This window comes from Patella vulgata, chromosome 6 (assembly GCF_932274485.2).
Source record: "Patella vulgata chromosome 6, xgPatVulg1.2, whole genome shotgun sequence".
NCBI lineage: Eukaryota > Metazoa > Mollusca > Gastropoda > Patellidae > Patella > Patella vulgata.
The window spans coordinates 47,068,249-47,087,899 of record NC_065884.2 but is presented as its reverse complement, the minus strand read 5'-3'; the positions used below and the strand labels follow the sequence as shown (position 1 = coordinate 47,087,899).

Below are 19,651 nucleotides of genomic sequence, written 5' to 3'. Positions count from 1 at the left end.
CGGTTATAACGGGAGAGGATTCGAGGGCTGGAGCTTAAAAGCGTTGCACTGCAAATCTACGTGATCAGGACTAACCATTTTAGTATTATTCATATTCCCCACTTCTATATTATATCGACATGTCCTATTTACACGATTGTTATTAAATAACACGCTCTTTCACAATCGACTAAATTCACAAGAGAATAGTATTGCTATGTTAGCACGATCAAATGTTGAGTGACTATGTCGTTTATTAAAACATGAGCAAGCTTCCAGTTGTGTTATCACCAATACCATCTTCACAGGGGAGTAGAGATTTAATTGGTGCATAATTGCAGGTTAAAATGCATATTGTGAATCCCTAAAAACCGCCTCCTGAGTTCACGCAGTACTCGGGTATCCCTAAAGATTAGATTTCTTGGACCTTGTTTATTTTATGGGGTCTGAATGATAAGCATAAGATATAAGATTCCTAGACAGCTGGTTAAAGTTTTCTGCTAAACTCGTGTCTTTTGGAATTATATATTTGTTTTCTTGTGAATAGGCGTGTTTATTTGGGCTAAGCTATCAAGATTTCTTGGGGTTTACCACCACTTAAATGTTTCAGTAATCTTTGAACTGTGTTTTACCATTAATTTGGAGCTGTTTTCAAACGCGTGTTAAAGCACAGCATAAGACGAGGAAAACTTTTAGAGGCGAAATTTGGGAAACTCAAAACTGTGTTATAATATGTAGGAGAAATACATTGGGAATAAAAGACAATATCGTCTTTGCTACAAGTAAAAGACACCCAAAAGAATTGAATAATTTCTTTGGTCAATAATTATTCCCGTTGAAAAGTGGTGTTTAAACCAGAAACCTTGTGTCTATAGAAACCAAGACAGATTAACCCGTCTACTGTACCTACATAATATCTACTTCATGGTGCTGAGTTAAGTTTTTCTCCGCCTGGGATTAACCATATATTCGCTACATGCTATTGTTTTTGCTTAAAACGCCCGATACTTGCAATGAAAAAAACCCCAATTAAATGAAATGGGTTAAACGTCCTACTGAGCAAAACAATAATTGGGATATCAACTTGATATAATCAGAGAACAGTTAAACTTCGAATTTATATAGTCCGTGATGCCGGCAAATTTTGGTTTGTGGCATAATAAATATCAAAGATTAATTAAATCATGAATTTATCAGAAATGCCATTTTCTGTTTATTATATATGGTATTTGATTATCAAGCCCGGTCTAAAATGCGGATTATTCAAGTACATGTAGTATGTTATCTGACCTCAATACATGTATAATAATTAGCAATATTTTAGCAAGCAGAATAATAACAAAGTGGTTCCAGAATATGTGAAGTACATGCAGTGTATATGAAATGTATATGTGTACGAACAAAAGTGCAATTAACATGTGTTAGGTGGCCACTCATACGGAGCGATGGCTCACAATCCAAAAGCCCCAGCTTCACATACAAAAAGTACAAAAATTAGTATCTCAGCCACAACCTTTCAGCAATCAGCTGGTTGTGCATATTGGTTAAACACACGTAACTAGTGTCACATTATAGGTAACCATTCTACTATAACAATAATTTGTCACTTCGCCATGTCGAGTTCCGTTGTACAACAGATTGGACATGATCCAAACACCGTCGCCTTCATTATAATAATCTACAACAGTGTTTACACCAAACAACGTCTAAACAAAACACAGATATCAACAAGACTAAGACGTGAGGTTCGGCCGAGCGACTTGCCCTGGTGAATTTCGTGATCAGCGTTTACAAATCACCAGTGGAAGTGAGCCAAGCATATAATTCTTTACTGGCAGATATCGATCTGAAGGTCAACTGACCACTGTCCGTATTGACTTTGGATTTGAGTCTTTCTTTAGGAATAACAAGATTCGTTGAAGCAAACCCTGATTACTGGTCTAATACCTCAATGGGGCTTACATCGATGAAATTCTGTCTTCATACTGTACGAGTTTATTGTCGCACCCAAGCGCCAAGTAGTGTTCAAATTTGTTCGAGATGAAAATCTATTAACCATAGTCAATATATGCTGCCAGATCTAAGACTGGATGCAATATACAACCAAATACATAATTAGTGTCCAACCATAGATCAGTAAACGAAAATCTAAAGATTCACAAAATATTTGCACTGCAGTTCCATTGAAAGTTCAAAGGTCAATGTATATTGGCTGGACATTCTGTTCTAATTTTCATTATTTATAGTACACAATAATGCATTAAATTGAAGACTTCGTTTTTCCCTTTGAGAGTGAGCGTATGAACTATAAACCCATGAATCAAAGCCCTAACTTACTGTTCTACTTGTATAAGAATATGGTAACATATACTCTAGCCTGGAGGTCGGGTGTTCGATCCCTGCATTGGCCGAGAAAGTTCATCCAGATTTTCCGGCGTGATTCTCGTTCGGATGGGACGAAAAACCGAGGTCCCGTGTACACATTGGCGTGCACGTAAAAGATCCCTTGGCAGTTGGAATTCGATATAAGAGTAGGCCCTAGGGCCGCTGTCCGGGCAAAATTTCCCTCATAGCACACTGTATGGCGTATGCCCGTCTTCATTAGCCCAGGTTAGGAGCAGAACAGTAGGACGTTAAACTCCATTTCATTTCATTTCATTTCATTTCGGTAACATATACATGTATGCAATATACTGCTGTATACATTACTGACTGGGCGCTGTAGTAAATACTGGTTGTTTTAGATGGATAACTTCATACGATAATTGAACACGGTGTCTTCAAAGAGATTGATCAAGATTAAGATAGAACTGATTAATATATTTGCCGCTGTCTTCAGCAAATCAAATCATTTAGTAATAAATAATCTCTTTTCTGAAATGTCAAATTGGATATAGTTTTTGTTATTGCGTCAAATAAGACCCTTCGACTACTGAATCAGACGTGTTCAATTTTATAATAAGGATATCTGTCTATCAACGCCATTTTGTCAGTGTGTTAATATTACCGGTAATCTGAAGCATGAGACGGCTTTCAGAAAACCAATATTGATATTCAATATGTGTACTGTTACACAGAGATTATTTGCTGACAAGGAATATATTATCTTCATGCATCAGGATAGATCATTTCACTTTGAGCAATTCATTATATCAAAATTTTAAACCGTGAAGCCTGTGTCATGACAGACCCGAGGCTTAAAGACGACTGCACCGAGGACGCTTGCAGCAAATCCCGGAACCTCTCATCTTGATATAAAAAGTACTGATAGATGTGGTGCTTGTAGGGTCATCTATAGTGTTGGTTTTTATTAGTATAGGACTATCGGTCTGCATCCTAATAAGTTGACGTATATTAAATACGCGCTTGTGATAGTCTGGTTCATGATATTGCCACGATTCAGGACACAAACTTTCATATTAAGTCTAGCTATGTAAATATAATGCTCCATAAGACCCTTTATGATAGGCCTGTGAAAGAAGTGCTAACTTCAGTGTGGTATTGTATTGAATATTATCAGAGCCCTATATATTAAATGCCCCCGTTTTATCTTAAGCCAATAATTTGTTTGAACTGGGTATATAGCAAAATTTAATGTAAAACATACTGTATACCAATGTCAAAATAGTTTATTTAAAGGACAACCTCTAAACTGGAAACAAAAGTACAATGAAATATTGTCGGAATATAGATATGTGAAATCCTATGGAAAAAAAAGGTTGCATATTGATTTCTTTTATAAAAAAAATGATTTTCTTTAAAGGAGATGCACCTATTTGAAATAAGCCAAGTTGGTCTGGTGTATTACTTCGATTACAACTCCACAGGATTAAATTTTTGTTTGGGGAGATTAAGCAAAGGTCGGTTTGTGTACTAATTTTGGTTTATTTTTTGGCTTACTGTGCCAACACTGGAACAGAAAATCATAAATATTTCGCCGCAAAATTTGCATCCCCCAAAATAATTCAACTTAAAATTTTGACCTAGATCAAGAGGTCTATCGGGTGTAGACATTACCTTGCCCTTGAACTATATAAACTACAAACAGACGATTAGCTTGTTTAAACAAACTCATATTAGTAGAAGGGATTATATACTAGCCAAGATACATGTATATAATATCCCTCACCATGTCAAATATATAATAATTTTATATCCCCCACCATGTCAAATATAGAACTTATATTGTTGATTTATCTTGTTAGGCGATTGTTTTACGTCAGTCGTTGGTATAGGATGATTTAAAAGAAGCACCAAGCTCTTCCGATTTTAGCTCAAACGTGATTGGAAATTCAATGTATGCCTGTAGATACTACTCGCAATATCTAGATTTGACGATGGCATGTCAATCTGAAATCCGATTCATCTATCATTGATTTCTGGAAATTAAACATAAGACACCAAAGCTAAACCCCATTTTAAAAAAAAAACATTCGTAAAATTTTGTCTCCATTGTTTGAATAAACCGTTATTCATACCACAACAAAAGCTTCTGAAAACTTCCTGATAGTTAAAAAGGCCTTAACACAGACAGCCGATTCTGAATTCGTTTTGTTTTTGTCCTGCGTTCTCCGGCGAGGTACGCTGGGTTATAATATGGGACACATTTCAAGAATAACCATATCTTGTATACCGATTAAATGATGTTTATAAATCCAGCCCTCGAATGCTGTAAATAAATAAAAAAGAAATGTGCTAATTACTTCACCATTTTATTATTAAATCTGTCATTTAGTTAGAATAGACTGATTAAACCGTCTTTATGTTTGTGGTCTGTTACGGAATCTCGACTCTCGATGCCCTTACAGATGTCTGATATTAAAGACTAGCAGACCATTACAGACACGACAGCAATCTCGTTAAGTGGCACCAGTTACAGAAGAAGTGCCAAACTTAGTCTTGGATTAAATCCACTCAAATTGTTCATTTAATGATACAGTTGTAGAGTGAGTGGGCTATTCTACTTATTAAGTCGATCCTACTTGTACATTTAGTATATGATATATTTGTCAGTTATTATATTCCCAGCTGACAAAGAATATAAATAATTGATGACAAAAGATAAGGTTGATTTTTGCCGATATCCTTTTTGACATATATGGGTATACCTATACAACCCATACGTGTATAAGGTTATCCATTAACTGATAGTAATATTCCATGCAGAAATGCGCTTGCGCATACATCGACCATTGTGTGCTACTGTCATCAATTTCTTTAGCAATTTTATGGTTCTTGAACAGATTGAGCAACAACAATTCCCTGCCTTTCCTCTTGATATTAGATTCTCCCATCCTTTTCAGCTATACATTTTATATCTATTTTCGGCAAACTGGCACACTCGCATTAATGTTAACGATTAGTCGGCCAGCGACCAAAAGTACAGATTTAGAATCAGTATATCTATTTTTATCACCACTTTTGATGATTAGTGGTTGCCACAGAACGACTGTATACAGTTTGTAAGGATGCATTTATAGGATTATATACCCCACAGTGCTTCTCATGTTACATTTGATCACTATCAAACGTAATACTATCCCGACATTGACGCAAGCACATGACATTTGGGGAAGATAGCTTTGAATCTGTGGTGAACGTTTTTATTGATACTTTATGACTGGAACATTTATAATGTTTAGATAATAAACAGTGTGCATGATGTCATTGTATTAATGGCCAAAATTCCATCAAAACTTAAACTGAAATCAAACATTTGATACTAAATGGTAGATAAAAATACAAAAACCAGTGGACGAATTCGAGAGAATCAAGTATACATACTCTACATAATCTGAAACATATCAATAGTGCTTTGGTACATGATATTTCATGAAGTATACAAACTCGGGAATAGAACTTACACGGATTAATTATTGACTTGAATTTTCTCTATCCATTATACAGTACATATATACACTGTATTCTAGACCAAATATATAATGCCAATACTCATTATTGTTTTAGGCGATCTAGTATGAATATATTGACAAAATTAGCGTCTGGGGCAACTCATTGGCGATAACGTCGCTTTTTATCATTCAATATGTAAATGTGGTAAGAAGCTTTTAGATGTATAGGGCTAACTGTCCAGACATAATCGCGTAAAGATGTATTATGTAATATTAAGATAAAGAGCTGGACATGCTTGCTATAATAGTTCTAAAATAGATAATTCAAAATTAATATACGCATTCAAATGTCATTCTAATTACTTTATTCTGAGCTAAGTTATCACTGTTTGTAGTAAATGATATTTATTACCGTATCAACGTTACTTGTTAATCGAGAGTCAGCCTCGCTTCTCCAGTTTTAAGTTAAAACATTAAATGGCGATCGCATTTCAGTAGGTTTAAATCTCTGCCACTCGACAGTCTAGAGAGTTGATCATAGGTTTGTCATGTGAACAAATGTCTAAATAATAATTTATATAACATTTGAAGTCAAAATAAAAACCCGCAATAGGCAGATTTAGCACTTGAATAATGCATCTTTAAGACTCTGGTACTACGTCATGTATCATATGCCATGGTGTTTGTAAGTTTTTTGCACCAGTATTATCAAAAATGTTATAAATGCTTAATGGTCGTAATTAGCGTAGTTTGTGATAATACCAATGGGTTGAGGTGTAAAACACAGAGGGGATATAACTAACGAACTCTTTCATATTTCATGCCCTGACATTTAGTATAAGCGCGATCGTGTTGATAACATTGAATTATTCTTTAAGCTGGTACTGGTAGCTAATAGGCCCCCTTTCGGTTGCTGACATTTCTGCAAGAATACTCTCTGACGTCAACAAGATGGCCAATGTCAAAACCAAATGATCCATGGTTGCAGATTTAAACCAATAATGGCTCGGATAAACCAAAAGAAAAAGGCTGTCCTTGGTTAATTGTCTCTTCGAAACGAATCTCCGATGGCAGTGTACATAGTTAGATAATGAATTAACCTATTTTTCCCTTGATCCGCCATCGATCTTGTTGAATCAATTCTTGCCAACACCAACTGTAAATGTGAAGGGGTTATATCAATAATTTGACAGATTCGTTGATTTAACGAAGTAAGAAAAAGATGGAACCAAAAATAGAAAGTCTATTTTAGATCTGATCACATTAATCTTGCTACGTCGACTACGGGCTTTTGCTTGTAGGAAGACTTTTATTTAGAGGCGGACATTATCGAATTCCTGGATCCCTTTAAACATCCACATTGAAAAGTGGTTGTATATTGCTACCGTCCCTCCCGTCGTACACAATGTCTTGTGAACACTAAACGGACTGCATTTAAAACCTGGTCCTTTTAAATTTATGTATGTTGTAAGCATTAAAAAAAATGTTTTATTACTTCAAGAGTTATGGTCCTAAAATCGCATTAAAAATTCACGAGAAGCTAGTAAATTAATTTGATCAAAAGAAGACAGGCCTACAAGTTAATTAGACACAAAACGTATGCATAATTATATTAGTTTTTGGTGTAGGTTTATCATCCAAAGCACAGCGATGTCAGTGTCTATGATATGATAGTATCTGTCTATTAAAACAGAATATCTCATCAGAAGGGTTTAGTATGTTTTAAGGACTTAAAAAGTTCAATAAATCTGGACCTACATGTATAACCAAACATTTGGCGTGGAGATTTAATGTTCTCATAAAGTTAAAATGTTTTGGGTGACGGTCCCTAGCTTAGTAGATTAGTATATTTTGTCTACGAATCATTGTGCCATCAATAATATGCTGGTATATTTAGGTTTTGTTGGTTGTTGTTTTTTTTACCGTATTCTCAACAGATTTGATTTGGATTAAATTTCCTTTTTGCGGACAGAGATTGAGTAGACTTTGCCACAGATAAAGCTTATTAGATGTTAACTTGAACACAATACAAATATAGAAGATTCAACTTTATCGATTTAAAAACTTCATTGATTTGTATAGTTAAAGTATAAATTGAAGTAGGACTATGATTAACAATGCCGGTTAAAAGCTTACCCTTATCGAAACCTTTGTTCTGATTATTGTCTTAATTTAGTGATTCCAGTTGCCCTTTTTCAATACTGCTTGATATGTTTCCTGAAGTAGGACCATGATTAACAATACTAGCTAAAAGCTTACACTTCTCGAACCTCTTGTACTGTCCGGACAGAATACCGCTCTCTAGCACTGCACACGTGACTATAATGTTGGTCAGACCAGGCAGGGGGATTTACCCAAGACCACCCAATATTATAAAGCCATTACCAATGGAAATAAATTTGGGGTAGTATTGGGTAAATCGACCTGTCGGAGCAGGGGTGAGTTTCAATTTATACCTCCCTCTTATCCGACTTCTGCTCTTTATTAACCAGTTTGGATCGATTGTCCATATCTCTTTGCGATAATCAATTATATTGTACAAGTGCACTTTTCGTGTATTTTGGAATCTTCGTTGTTGATTAAATGAAGACAAGATTGTTGATGGTTGTTAATAGTTCTCTATATTCTTTGGTAAACAGTAATCAACAAATATCACAACAGACAATTAATATAACAATTATTGGTCCAATGCTTAATAGTAAATAAGCTCCAATGTGGATATTGGAATTGACCTAAACTTATGTCTCCAAATACAGGTAAATAAGGTCTGTCCTTAGGTATGTGATCTAAGTTGATCTCCCAAGACACGTGTGTAGCCAGCTCTTCCCAAATTCTGTCATTTTGGGTCTATATATCCCCATGCATCGCCTAGGGCATTAATCCTATAAATCTACAAACAATATACCCTGGTAACTAAACGCTATAGCCCGTTGACGTTAATTATAATTTATAAGCTCAATTTAAAGTTTAAAACAAAGAATACTGGAGACAGGTGATTAATGAAATATATAAGACAATATGAAGTAGATATAAATGGTGGGTAATTAAGGTGGATTAAGATCCATTAAAATATAATTGACTGAATTATGTAATACTGTGCGGATTAGCATGACGTATTAAACATTTACTATTGAGTCCAAATTCACCCTACTATAATATTGCTGGTACTAAGCATTTCTATAGTTTTTACCTTTGAACCTTCAAAATTCAATGTACTTATTTCCAGTCAAGTTTAAAGTTTAATATTCTGTGGTTTTAATTGCTACTCTTTTGCGGAAATTATATCTCCTGAAATCAATGTAAGTTCCTAACCATGTGAAATATGAACAATAAATTTAATGAAACTTGTATTGTTGATCATTGATGTCAGTCTGCTGTAAGGGAAATGTATTCATGGGCGAATGGGTTTCATTTATTATAGATTTATTAATCGATGATGACGCTGTGACTATTTCAATTCTGATTTGAATGAACACAACCAACAGCTCAATCCAACTAGCAGGGACAGCCTAATAGTAAAATGTTAGCTTTACGTGTACATACGTGTGCTTTGATAAACGGTGCACTAAACTAATTATCTAATTTATACCCGAGACGGCGGTATTCTTAAACTAATTCAGAAATGTCCTGCAATAAGTCGACGTCTTTATAGCTAAATATTGAGTGGTCCAATTATGTTTTGAGTAAAACAGGTAATTAACTACATAATCTAAATTAGATAGACCTGATACAGTATACCTGTAATCACGACTAGTCTATATTATTTATATACAATACAGAATGTCAAGTAAAAGTAAATTAACTCGTGTTACTGTATTGATTTTCAATCAGAAATCATCATTACACATTTGAAATAAACGCCTGATTTATATCTTCGCATTCTGAGTATCGACGTACAATGTTGGGGTAAAGAACGATATGTGTAGAATTACTTATCGGTACCTACACACTAAAAATTAATTTTACAATTATTTATTTTTTTTGAGGTCCACTCAACACAAATTAGGTCATTTCTGGTTCTATTTTATTTCAACAATTCGCTTGCGCGTAGGAGTCTTTAGCATTGGGACTACCCGGAGAAAAGCCACGAGGTTGGATAGGCGCCCCCACTCCTTGTCACACCAGTTAACTTAATGACAGACCTTATGATACAACGTGCACGGCGCGCTACCCCCCCCCCCCCTTCTTTCGACATGAGAGATAGCGTAGACAAATACAACAAAGAATAATGGCGTCATTAAAAAGATTTGTATTGAATTATTAACTCTCGAGAAGAGAAACGGGAACCAGGTGTGACAATAAACACCTACAGGCGTGTGTCTACATATATATAGACATAATAGACAAAAGCTTACTGAGCATTCCATTGAGCTTAGAACTATATCCTGCTTGACTCGGCCACATAAATTACGTTAATGTATATCCAAGTAGCCCAAAATATATCAGTATATGGTCATACCAATATGGGTAACTTGGTGATGAAAATATGTAGACCTACCATACGTGGAGGTGGAAATATGTAACGTATAAGTGGGCCTACTATACGTAGGTGGTTATCTTAGTTACGTGATCTCAAGATTAAGGTGCAACTTAATAAATTGTGGATCACATTTAAAATAATACTATGCAAATGATTTATATGGAAAATACAGTACATCCTCACGTTTTAGTTATTTCAATTGTTTCACACCAGTTTATTACATTATCACTTGCATTGATTTCAAAGTCCCTTTCCTGGCGAGATATCCTTTTGGGGCATCTTTCTTCCCACTTCTAGACTCCTACGCGCAAGCGAATTATTGAAATAAAATTGAATCATATGTTAGTCCCGAAATGATCAATTGAAGCTGCAGTAGTCTAGACCTGGTGATTTTACACCGTCATCTTTATCCTAGACACGCCCGTCATCGGCTGGTGGACAACTTATTTTTATCCATAAACATCAAGCTCAATATGTATTTTTTTTCTAACATACTTTTAAACCGAATATGTGTTATATAACAGAAGGAAATGATTACTGGCCTCTTGGGTCCTTGAGGATTGAAGTAAAAACATAAACCATTTTTTTTCTATTCCAAAATGCAAGTCCCACTTTATTGTTTAGGTGTTGGCCAAGAAAGTTGCCCTAAAAAGTAGACTGTTAAACCCCAATTCAATCATTCAGCTTGTCATCGGGCCTCCCAATGAGTAACGTGTAGACGTTCGGGTGGTACCGTACAGAAAATTTATGTCCACCCATGTATTCTATGGCGTTCACGTAAACAAATGCGGCGCTGGGTGGCCGAATGGTTTAAAGCGTCAACTCGACACAAACTAGGTCATTTCGGGGCTAACATATGATTCTATTTTATTTCAATAATTCGCTTGCGCGTAGGGGTCTTTAGCAGTGGGAACACCAGGAGAAAACCCACGAGGCTGAATAGGCGCCCCCACTCCTTGTCACGTACACCCGGAGAATAGAAACCACGCCAGTTGACTCAATGACAGACCTTATGATACAATGCGCACGGGCTAACCATTCGACCATCCAACCCCCTATAATCCGGTTGGTGTAGAAAAGTGGGACGTTAAACCTCATTTCATTTACCTTATTGTCTGATTTTTTTCAACAATTGCGATTTGACTTGGTCGTTTATGGTTTTGTCTGCGTAAAACAACGACAAAAAACTGTAGGAATTCTGTCATTCAAATAAAATCGCCCGAAGAACAAATAAGCGATCGTGTAAAAATCTGAAGTGTTCAAGTCAGTTATTTTATGTGTTATTATTTATGGATTATATTGCTATTGTCTGTTCCAAACACTGTTCATCGTTTTCTTGGTGAAATGTTTATATGAGGCGTGACTTAATACGAGTTCCTTGCCAGATATCGACCTTCAAGATACCCCTCAAAATTGACTCGAATCTGATAAATATTTGTAGAACAATATCTATAAAGTCAAAAATACATTCACAGCCAGTTAATTTAAAAAAAAAAATCCTTGGTGTTCTGGTTTTGATCAATATAAATTCATTACCAACAAATTATTCTTATATCACAAGTATCAAGATAGAGTGCGATTTTTGAAACTGAAGTAGTTGAGCTGTTACTAAATACGTTGCTACATTTCTATTCTGTAGGATTTCATTCTCGAATAAAAACAAGTAAAGTGTAGTTCCTACCCACAAGTCGGAACAGCTCATTATTTTGTAATTCGCTTTGCGAACTTACCCTCAAAGGCGCAGGTTTTAAAACATTTATTGTTGGTAGTAGAGTACAAACAAACTTTAAATGGAGAGAGAGAGAGAAATGGGGTTTAACGTCCACTCGAAACAAACTAGTCTTCGGGACTAACATATGGTTTAATTTTATTTCAATAATTCGCTTGTGCGTAGGGGTCTTTAGCAGTGGGAGGAAACCGGAGGACCCGGAGAAAACCCACGAGGTTGGACAGGCGACCCTACTCCTTGTCACGTACAACCGGGGATTCGAAACCACGCCAGTTGACTCAATGACAGACTTTATGATACAGCGCGCGCGTGCTAATTATTCAGCCATCCAACCCCCCAAACTTTAAATGACTTTTTTTGTATTGTAATGGATTATATTATACATGTAGCTTCCATAAAATTTGAATCTTTTCTTGAACTGGTCTGAAATGAGCTAGAAAGTATATTGTATCTGAGGTCGAAAACATTTGTTTGAACCCAGAGAAATTTTGGATTCCGATAGTACACGTTTGGTATAATTTTAGATCTAACGGATTGTGGGGTTAAATCTGTTGTGTTTTGTAGGGGTGGGGTATTATTATGTTTATTTGTTTTGATTATTATTATATCGCCTGTTTATTAATTGTACTATTTATTTATTTCAGCTATTGGGATGTGCTATACTTGGTGTAGGAATATGGTTAAGAGTTGATCAGAATGTAGGTAAATACGTCAATCAGTCCGATGACATAAATGTATTTTATACCCTAGCCTATGTGTTAATAGCAGTGGGCATCATTATAATGATCATCGGATTCCTCGGCTGCTGTGGTGCCATTCGTGAAAGCCAGTGCATGTTGGGAATGGTAAGTATTTGATGATTTTAATGCTTACAGTAACGGTGAATGATTTGCATTTTTCGAAAAATATCTAATTTATCACTGCTTATATAATCAACGCTGATATTTACTCAGATTATTTTACATTTAATTAAGAAAACAAAATCAAAATACCCATGCTAGATAACCCCCCGGTTTGGATTCAACAAAATCCATCAATTTAGTTCACAGCAAATACGGATGGCAGCTGTCTTCTTACATGGAGCAGAATAGATCGGTGGAATTTTCAATTCCTCATATCTTTGCAAAATACTGAACGGAATCTAATAATTTTCGAACTGATATGCCTGTTATAGATTTAACTTTAACAGTATTGTAGTTTGCAAGGACAGAGATAAAATCACGCATGTTTTCAGAAAAGTTATTAAAACAATAATGAGTTAAATAATATGAGTTATATTTACATATTCAAACATAAAAACTCACATAATTCAATGAATTATATTATTATGTAGAAATTACTATTGAAAAATAATATATGCCTGTGATTTTATTTTTTTTTTTATTTTCAGTTCTTCGTATGTTTGTTTATAATTTTCGCCATCTTGTTGGGTGCTGGTATCTTCGCTGTTGTTGCTAAAGATAATGTAAGTTTACAAGAAGGATATATATATAATATATATATATATATTTGTAGTAAAGTTTGTTGAATTGAGATACCGGCAACGCGTCCTTAAATCAACGTGAGTCAGAGATCGCGTGGCATTGTGCATATGAATTCTGTGCTATTGAATCTAATATTTGAAGGTTTCCTGTTGGCAATTAAGCCTACCCGAGAGGTTTGAATACTATTAGTAAACTACAAACTGTGTCCAAACTCGGCTTTAGACAACTTTGGTTCTTGTCGAGTCTTAGAAACGTCCTTCGGACTTTGAATTTAGTGTTTAACGTCCACTCGACACAAACTAGTAGGTCATATCGGGACTAACAAATGGTTCAATTTTATATCAATAATTCGTTTGCGCGTATGGGTCTTTAGCAGTGGGAGGAAACCGTAGGACAGATCTTATGATACAACGCGCAAGCGCTAACCATTCAGTCACCCCCCCCCCCCCCAATTTGGATAGAAAGCACCTAATAAAATGTGTTTAACAAACAGGGTAGTATTGGCGCTCATTAGCAGAAAACAACAGACTAATACTGTACAAAAAAATCCAAAATGCCCGAATGAGTGGAAAAGCACTTTACTACAAGGACTGCTCTCTCTTCCAGCCCCCACCCCACCATACCCCACTTCACCTTCAATCAACGAAGCACCAAAATCAACCTAATGTCCAAATGTGTCAGCTGCGTGCAACTGATAATCCCCGTGTTAAATAGAATTATGATAATATATATAAATCCCGGAAATTTAATTACAGTTTAAAGACCTAACAGGAAAAATGTTGGAAGATGCTGTAGATGGTTACTACACTGATAAAACAGGACAATCCAAAAATTTCATGGATACTGTACAAACCAACGTAAGTAAGAGGAATTATTCCAAATATTGAAAATTTATTCTGTTAACACAATCTGCGATTTGATGACAGTTATAGCTTTATTGGACTTTGTGATTCCATACATTATGTTAGTTGATTCCTTTATTAAGAAATGTTTCTAATAACACTATTAATTGTATTTTGAACTGATGGATTGTTTTGGGGTTTTGTTTTATAGCTGAAATGCTGTGGATCATATACTGGTGCTACCGATTACGCCGTGACAGGTTCTATTCCTGATAGTTGTGCAGGACATCTTTCCATCGTAAGTATTTATTTTTAAATAATGAACCAACTGGTAACATTTTCCTCAAAGATCAAAAGTTATTATTATTACTTTAATTTGTATTGGCTGTTCCGCTTGGCTCATGCAATGCAGGGAAGTAACTCTAATTTTCGGACTTCAGTGAATGTCTGAGATTGAATGTGAAATCGCTTTATTTAACGTCGGCTTTAGAGCATATCTCACTGTTGTCCTTTTCTTTTGCCCTTTGGGGGGACCACGATGGCCCAGTGAGAAAGGCATTGGCCCATTAATCACGAGGTCCTAGGATCAACCCCAAAGTTGATACAGAAAGTTAACCCATCTCATTGCATTTCTCCCACCTCTTTTTTCATGGGGGTTATTGTTGAGGTTTTAGTTAAAATTGAAGTGTTTCTAGTTACAGTTTCTGTCAAGTTTTGATCTCCCACCTCCCAGCCCGCCCCCTTCATCCCAATATTTTTATCTGAAAATATTGTGACATGTTGGATGTTGGACGTATTTGAACCTTTATTTTTTATTTTTATTAAAGATGCATTATGTAAGATTTATATAAGGAGCTGGTCGTTCTTGCTATAATAGTTCAAAAATAGATAATGAAAAATGAATATATTAAAAATGACATTCATATTACTTTATTCTGAGCGAAGGTAGATCGTTCACTTCCCGAGGTCTCGATTGTCCAGTTTGTCGTTAATTTTTTTAATCTCGCGGCAATAGGCAGATTTAAGAACAACTTACAGATTTATAAAAATAATTTATGGTATTTATGTGATTATTGTGTATGTTCTGTTGTGTCTTCAGCCCTGTTCTGGCAAGTTTAATGAATTCATGTCAAGTAATTTGATGATTGTGGCTGGTGTAGCTATTGGTATAGCTGTTGTTCTGGTTAGTACATACATATTTATAAACAATATACCGTCCTACAAATTTGCAAATTTTACATTGTAGCGGTAATCAGCAGTTCCAAATCAACCCCATCTGACCTGGGTTTTCTTAAGACAATCCCCCAGATGTTACATTCCCCTTAGTCTGTCATATAATATCAAAATGTCGGTTTGTTTTTCTTCTCATAATCACTGGTCATTCACATAATGCCTAGTTTTTCTTATAGATATCCTCAAATTATAGCTCTCATAGGCGCCAATATTTTCACGATTTGGGATATTAACAAGTTTTGTTATATTAATGCTCATTGTCCAAATACTAAGGTATATTTTTCAAATAAAAAGAAATTCGTCTATTTTCAAATGTAAATTCTTCCAAATACATGGTTAAATTGAACTTCCTCAATTGAATACTTGCATTCATACCTAGTCCCCTGAGTTATTAGCTGGAAGGTAGCACAGAACAATGAAAACAAAATCAAATATTTTCTCTTTTTCAGATTTTGGGAATGATCTTCTCAATGGTTTTGTGTTGTGCTATTCGTGATGTGCAGTAAGTCAATTAAATGAAGCTATATTTTTTTTTATTTTAATGTCATTATTTGAAATATAAAATATAAAAGTCTTGCCACTTCCGATTTAACTGGCTAGCTTAACTGCTGGTTCGAGTGGTGCAATGTGTTTTGAAATGTTTTGCCACAGATTGGGTTTGCCCCATAATGTTAACGTGAATGCATAATTTTCCAAGTTTCGTTAATAAAATCGACGTTGGCCCACTAAATGCACAATTCTTTTGTGTGTATAATAATACATGGAAACAGGGAATGTCGAACTTAAAGTACACTTGATCTTTAACAGTTTCTTACAGAAAATGCATGGCTTAGCTTTAATATCCATTTTTACCCTTTCAGAGTGTGAAGAGTGTTGTCTTAGTATGTGTTTACGTCATCAATCTATGTGAAGAAACTTTTAAAACGTCATACTGTAAAAAATGGCCTTAGGTCTTGTAAAACCATGATTAGCTATTATTATCAATTCAATTCTGTTTCCGGTTCTTCTATTTACTTTCATTCTTTCAAAAAATGTTACAAAATCTCTGTTAGATTACACTAAGTTCTGATTATATTCAAAGCGATATAAATATAATTAACTGGCGGTTACTACCACTATGTATGTACGCCAGGAACCGAAAATCTGCTGATTTTTATAAATCTATTAATCTATCACAATATCATTGTGTATTATCATCAATCACATCATATCATACGGTTTAAATTAGTTTCGATTTTATAGTCGTTTTCTTTTATAAATATTAACATCCTTTTATATAAGAATCCGTGTGAGGTTTGTACATCTTGAATTTTTTGGTATAAGTCATTTTTTTTCTAATTTTAGAAGACAAAAAAACAATAACACAATTTTATCCAGTTTGTATATCGTCTTTGAATTTATTTTCAAATTGATGAGATGCCTTTTTGTTTTATTTTTTCTTAAATCAAGACCTGCTGTATATTATCTAAGCACCCTTAATGTTTTCGCGTGAATAACTGTAAAGAAATGAAAAGAGCCTTTAGTATTAGGCGTATTAATATCGAACGGTTTTTCTTTTAGCCAATGCTCATTGTAATATGTTAAATGTTAGTATATAAATCTGTTTTAAAAGTTAATATTATGTACTGTGTATATATATTAGTGACAATTTATATCGATATAACCTTGTTTATATATTATGCTAATGGGTTATTCTATGTCAAGTGGACCAGTGCTTATAAAGTAACCCCCTCAGAATATTATGAAAAAAATATATGTTCTAGTACATATAGTACTGCAAAGTTATAAAACTCTAGCATAACTATTGACTGAGATGTGGCCTTTTGAATAGGGGTACCCTTTCGCAAGTTTTGAAACTACAATTCTATAACTGATTTTATATTTTCTAGATAGACAATATTCTTGAAATTATGGTAAATTCTTAATCTATATAATTTCAAGAATATTGTCTATCTAGAAGATATAAAATCAGTACACCAAAATCGAGTTATAGAATAGTAGTTTCAAAACTTGCAAACGGGTACCCCTTTCAAATAGTCACATCTCAGTGAATATTAATGCCAGAGTCATATAACTTTGCAGTTTTATATAAGTCTGTATGTACTATAACATAATTTTTCGTAATTTTATTACTCGTTTTGTTAATTATTACATGGTCTATACAACAGGGATTGCCCAGAACTCTAATGGTTGTTACTGAACACAATAAGTTAACACGTAATACACATATAGCTTATGGTGACGTTTATAACACCCCCCCCCCCCCCCAAAAAAAAAAACCAAAAAAAACATGAAGAACCCAGTACTTGCATTAGAATTCTCCGGTTTTGCATGGGAATGACAAAAATCAACATTAGGGACGCCGAATTAGTAAGTTATTATCAATGTTCTTTCTGGTAATTCTTAATGCATAATCATAGACTATCGTCCGTGTGGTTTCCAACTTTGGTTGAATATGTTAATTCAAAAGAGGCACGGTAGGATTTGTTTTATTTGTATCGGCTAATGACATTTTGTAAATTAAATGGAAGTGTAATATTCTTTAAACCGTTGTTGAAATTTATAAGTCCATGACTTAATATTCATATTATCAAAAATATACCTAGGAACTGCAATGATACTTTTACCCACTAATGTAATATTAAGGGTTCTATTGGTTGGTGTTTACTGTTACTATTTGTACACTATATTATATATATATATTTTTTTTATTTACAATGATTTTATCTATACACACATGTAACTACCTTAAATAGGCTATAATTATCAATGTTATAACTTTGTTCATAGATGGTATGATTCTCTGTTTATAAATACGTAGCAAATCTCGTACCCATGTACAAAAACATAGAAAAGAACAACATTTCTGATTGTCGTGTAACAACTGGTACGGTTTGGGTCCATTTTATTTAGAACAAAGAAGTACAAAATGTCTTCCATCATTGGACATCAGAGAACATCGCTTTTTATAAATATTTATGCACAATAAAGTACCTAATCCCACGATAGAAAGAAGAAAGAGATTGCTGTGCAGAGAGGTACATAACAAACGCCATGATTGTGTGTTACGAGTTAAAACGGGCGGCCATATTGAACAAATATTTTTTACTATTTTGCCGTACTTTGCATATTTTAGGCAAGCGAAGATTTGAGTTAACAAAATGTACCGTCCTATTTTTAGATTAAGACTTTTCTGTAATTCTTATCTTAAAAAAAACCTAGTAGTTTATTCTATACAATACGTAGCTAAATAGATTTTGTATGTATTGACATCATTTTTATACGTTTTTGAGATGAAGATGTAATATTATACGTTATTCCTTCACCTTGTTTTATTTTTAAATAGGAGTCTGTATTAGCTTTATAGTTTCCCTGTAGAGTAGACTCTATCTACATAGACACTTTTTAAACCAATTCACTTGTCTTCATCCTCTAACAAAATGGCGCCTTGATTTAAAAATTCCATTCATGTTTCAAAATATAATTAACCTTTGATTTAGGTTGTCTAAGTACAATTTTTGTAAATTCAAAAAGTTTGAAATTGTCAAGAGCACATGCAATGTTTCGATAAGAAATAAATATTTCTGAATTTGAGTTGGTTTAAAGTTGTGATAGAACTCATATTTGCTTTATGTGGACAATATCATCTCATGTAATGTCTATTGCTACATGTTTTCTATGAATAAACTGTTCTTTTAAAATAATGATGTTAATCCTGGTAGATTAGGGTATACTTACCTAAAGGATAGGTATTAAAGTGCAAGCTAAGTGGGTACACAATATTTGTTAACATTGGTAGGAATCCCCTAGACTGTCTTCACAAACTGACCCTGTAGGGAATCCACTATAAGATTTGTCGGTTGGAAGGAAGGGCATATTCTTTTTGAGCCGGCGGGTCACCTACAGGGTGCAATTCTTAATGGATTGTCTTGAAACTTTGCAGATTTATTACTTATACCATAAGGATGATCCCTATGGTTTTTGGTGCATACCCAACCAACAGGGACAGAGCCACGCACATTTTAGCATTTGTTTGTTTGTCACCTACAGGC

At 34.5% G+C, this 19,651-nt stretch overlaps 1 protein-coding gene across 1 annotated transcript in view; it reads left to right on the top strand.

Annotated features, from left to right (window-relative positions):
- LOC126825620 (CD9 antigen) overlaps positions 1-19,303 on the top strand; it is a 42,224-nt gene extending 22,921 nt beyond the window's left edge. Inside the window, exons 2-8 of the mRNA XM_050555316.2 lie at positions 12,685-12,885; positions 13,431-13,505; positions 14,280-14,381; positions 14,578-14,664; positions 15,466-15,549; positions 16,049-16,101; positions 16,460-19,303. Coding sequence (XP_050411273.1) covers positions 12,685-12,885; positions 13,431-13,505; positions 14,280-14,381; positions 14,578-14,664; positions 15,466-15,549; positions 16,049-16,101; positions 16,460-16,466 — 609 coding nt within the window. The 3' untranslated portion in view covers positions 16,467-19,303. The remainder of the gene's footprint in view (positions 1-12,684; positions 12,886-13,430; positions 13,506-14,279; positions 14,382-14,577; positions 14,665-15,465; positions 15,550-16,048; positions 16,102-16,459) is intronic.
- The last annotated feature ends 348 nt before the right edge of the window (positions 19,304-19,651 follow it).